Source organism: Carassius auratus, unplaced genomic scaffold (genome assembly GCF_003368295.1).
Source record: "Carassius auratus strain Wakin unplaced genomic scaffold, ASM336829v1 scaf_tig00008315, whole genome shotgun sequence".
Classification (NCBI taxonomy): Eukaryota; Metazoa; Chordata; class Actinopteri; order Cypriniformes; family Cyprinidae; genus Carassius; species Carassius auratus.
Genome location: NW_020523930.1, coordinates 18,229 through 20,108, shown reverse-complemented (window position 1 = coordinate 20,108; position 1,880 = coordinate 18,229). Strand labels below are relative to the sequence as shown.

Genomic DNA, 1,880 nt, shown 5'->3' with positions numbered 1-1,880 from the left:
ATATAAATTGTGAACAAATTACTAAACAAATATATAAATAAAACTGAAAAAATAATAGCAGAAACCGTACAACAAAATGAAAGATAAAAGATTTTATTAAATAGTTCACACTAGAAAAACAAATGCTAAATGCAAATTTTAAAACACAGGAATTAACAGTGGAAACAGTACAACAAAATTAAAGATAATAGAAAAAAAATACAAATTATGAAATATATGGTAAGGTAAACATAATACAAATATAAAAAGAAAATTTAATAAACAGTATAACAAGTAAAAAATAGTTTAAAGAAATATATAAAAAGAATATAAATGTAAATTAAATACTAAATACAAATTACAAAAAAATAAACTAAACAAACAAACACTGCACTAAAATTAACATTAAAATGTAAAAAAAAAATCAGTGGCAATTATTTACGGGGGAGCAAGAGACCGCTGCTCTGCCAGCCAAAGTTCCACAGTCTTGCCCTCGTAACTGCTACAAAACGATTTGCCACCGTAGCGTGAGTGACCATAGTCCTTGGTTTTGGGCTGCTGACACAGAGAGCAAGTCAGCGGTTTGCATTTCTTTGGCCTTTTCTGAGGCAGGCCCTGTGCAATTTCTTCCTCTTTCTTTTTCTTCCTCCAAGCAGTTGTCCGAGGCACGTTGTCATAGTTGTCTGCAGCTGCAATCCTCCTCTGATCAGAAAGCCATTGCGATACAGTCCTTCCAGCTGCAGTGGCACAGAAACTTTTCCCCCTAAAGAAACTGTGTCCAAACTCCAGTCTCTTTGGCTGTCCACACAGTCTACAAGGATATCCTTTTGGATCTGCTCTCCGTGGAATGCCTTTTTGTTGCTTTAGGGCCTTTTTGTCCTCTTCGGCCCTCTTTTTCCGTCTCCAGGCTGTGGCCCTTGGTACCCTCTTAAGGGCTGCAGCAGATACAGCCGATGGAGGAGGGAGCACAGCCAGTGATGCGCATGTCGGAACTGTTTAAGGCAAAAATACATAGATTATTACATTAGACATTTGTTGCTTCTTACGTGAATTTATTATTTTACATGCTTTCATAGTCTAAAGATCTCACCTGATACTCTGACGTTTTTTAGCACTGGAGGCCACTGCTGACTGGTGGATGGGGTGGCTTGGAGAGAAGACCTTCTCTCCAATCTTCTCCGGAACCGTCTCCTCCTGTCACTTTCCTCCGAAGAAATCACTGGAGGCCACTGCGGACTGGTGAATGGGTTGGCTTGCAGAGAAGACTCTCTCCGCGACCTTTCTTAGACTGTCTTGTGGATGGTGTGACTTGGAGGGAAGACTCTCTCCGCAGACCTTTCTTAGACTGTCTAGTGGATGGTGTGGCTTGCAGAGAAGAATCTCTCCGCAGACCTTTCTTAGACTGTCTTGTGGATGGTGTGACTTGGAGGGAAGACTCTCTCCGCAGACCTTTCTTAGACTGTCTAGTGGATGGTGTGGCTTGCAGAGAAGAATCTCTCCGCAGACCTTTCTTAGACTGTCTAGTGGATGGTGTGGCTTGGAGGGAAGCCTTTCTCTCCAGTCTTTCCCGGAACAGTCTCCTCTTTTCACTTTCCTCCGAAGAAATCACTGGAGGCCAATGAGGTTTGCGAAATTTCATTGCTCTTTTTTTTTCTTTTTCAGCATCTGCCCTCTGGACCCGAAAAGCGGTGTTGTCTAGGTCCTCTGAAAGCCTCTGGCGGAATTTCTTCCGCCGTACCTGCTCTCTTTCTGAAAGAACAGGAGGCCATCTCTGTTGTTTTGCCATCTCAGATAGTGCTTAGGTGCAAGCTGTCAATAATTCAAACTGTGGGGCCACAACAATTATACCCAGGTAAATGGGCGGGCCACAGGTGCCCAGGTAGCCACAGGGGGCCCAACAG

The 1,880-nt window shown here is 42.7% G+C and overlaps 1 protein-coding gene across 1 annotated transcript; it reads right to left on the bottom strand.

Annotated features, from left to right (window-relative positions):
• Positions 1-354: 354 nt before the first annotated feature.
• On the bottom strand, positions 355-1,618 carry LOC113071846 (uncharacterized). Its single transcript, XM_026245149.1, has 3 exons — positions 1,315-1,618; positions 1,070-1,246; positions 355-971 (listed from the first exon to the last, which is right to left on the bottom strand). Exons 1-3 carry the CDS (start codon positions 1,616-1,618, stop codon positions 418-420), a joined length of 1,035 nt encoding a protein of 344 aa, XP_026100934.1. The 3' UTR covers positions 355-417.
• Positions 1,619-1,880: the final 262 nt, after the last annotated feature.

Bases quoted from the DNA above. Each gene is read 5' to 3' on its own strand.
- LOC113071846 (XM_026245149.1), bottom strand. From the start codon at position 1,618: ATGAAATTTCGCAAACCTCATTGGCCTCCAGTGATTTCTTCGGAGGAA. The intron at 1,247-1,314 runs GTCTGCGGAGAG...GGTCGCGGAGAG, and splicing joins CACTAGACAGTCTAAGAAAG to AGTCTTCTCTGCAAGCCAAC. The intron at 972-1,069 runs GTGAGATCTTTA...TGCCTTAAACAG, and splicing joins AAAAAACGTCAGAGTATCAG to TTCCGACATGCGCATCACTG.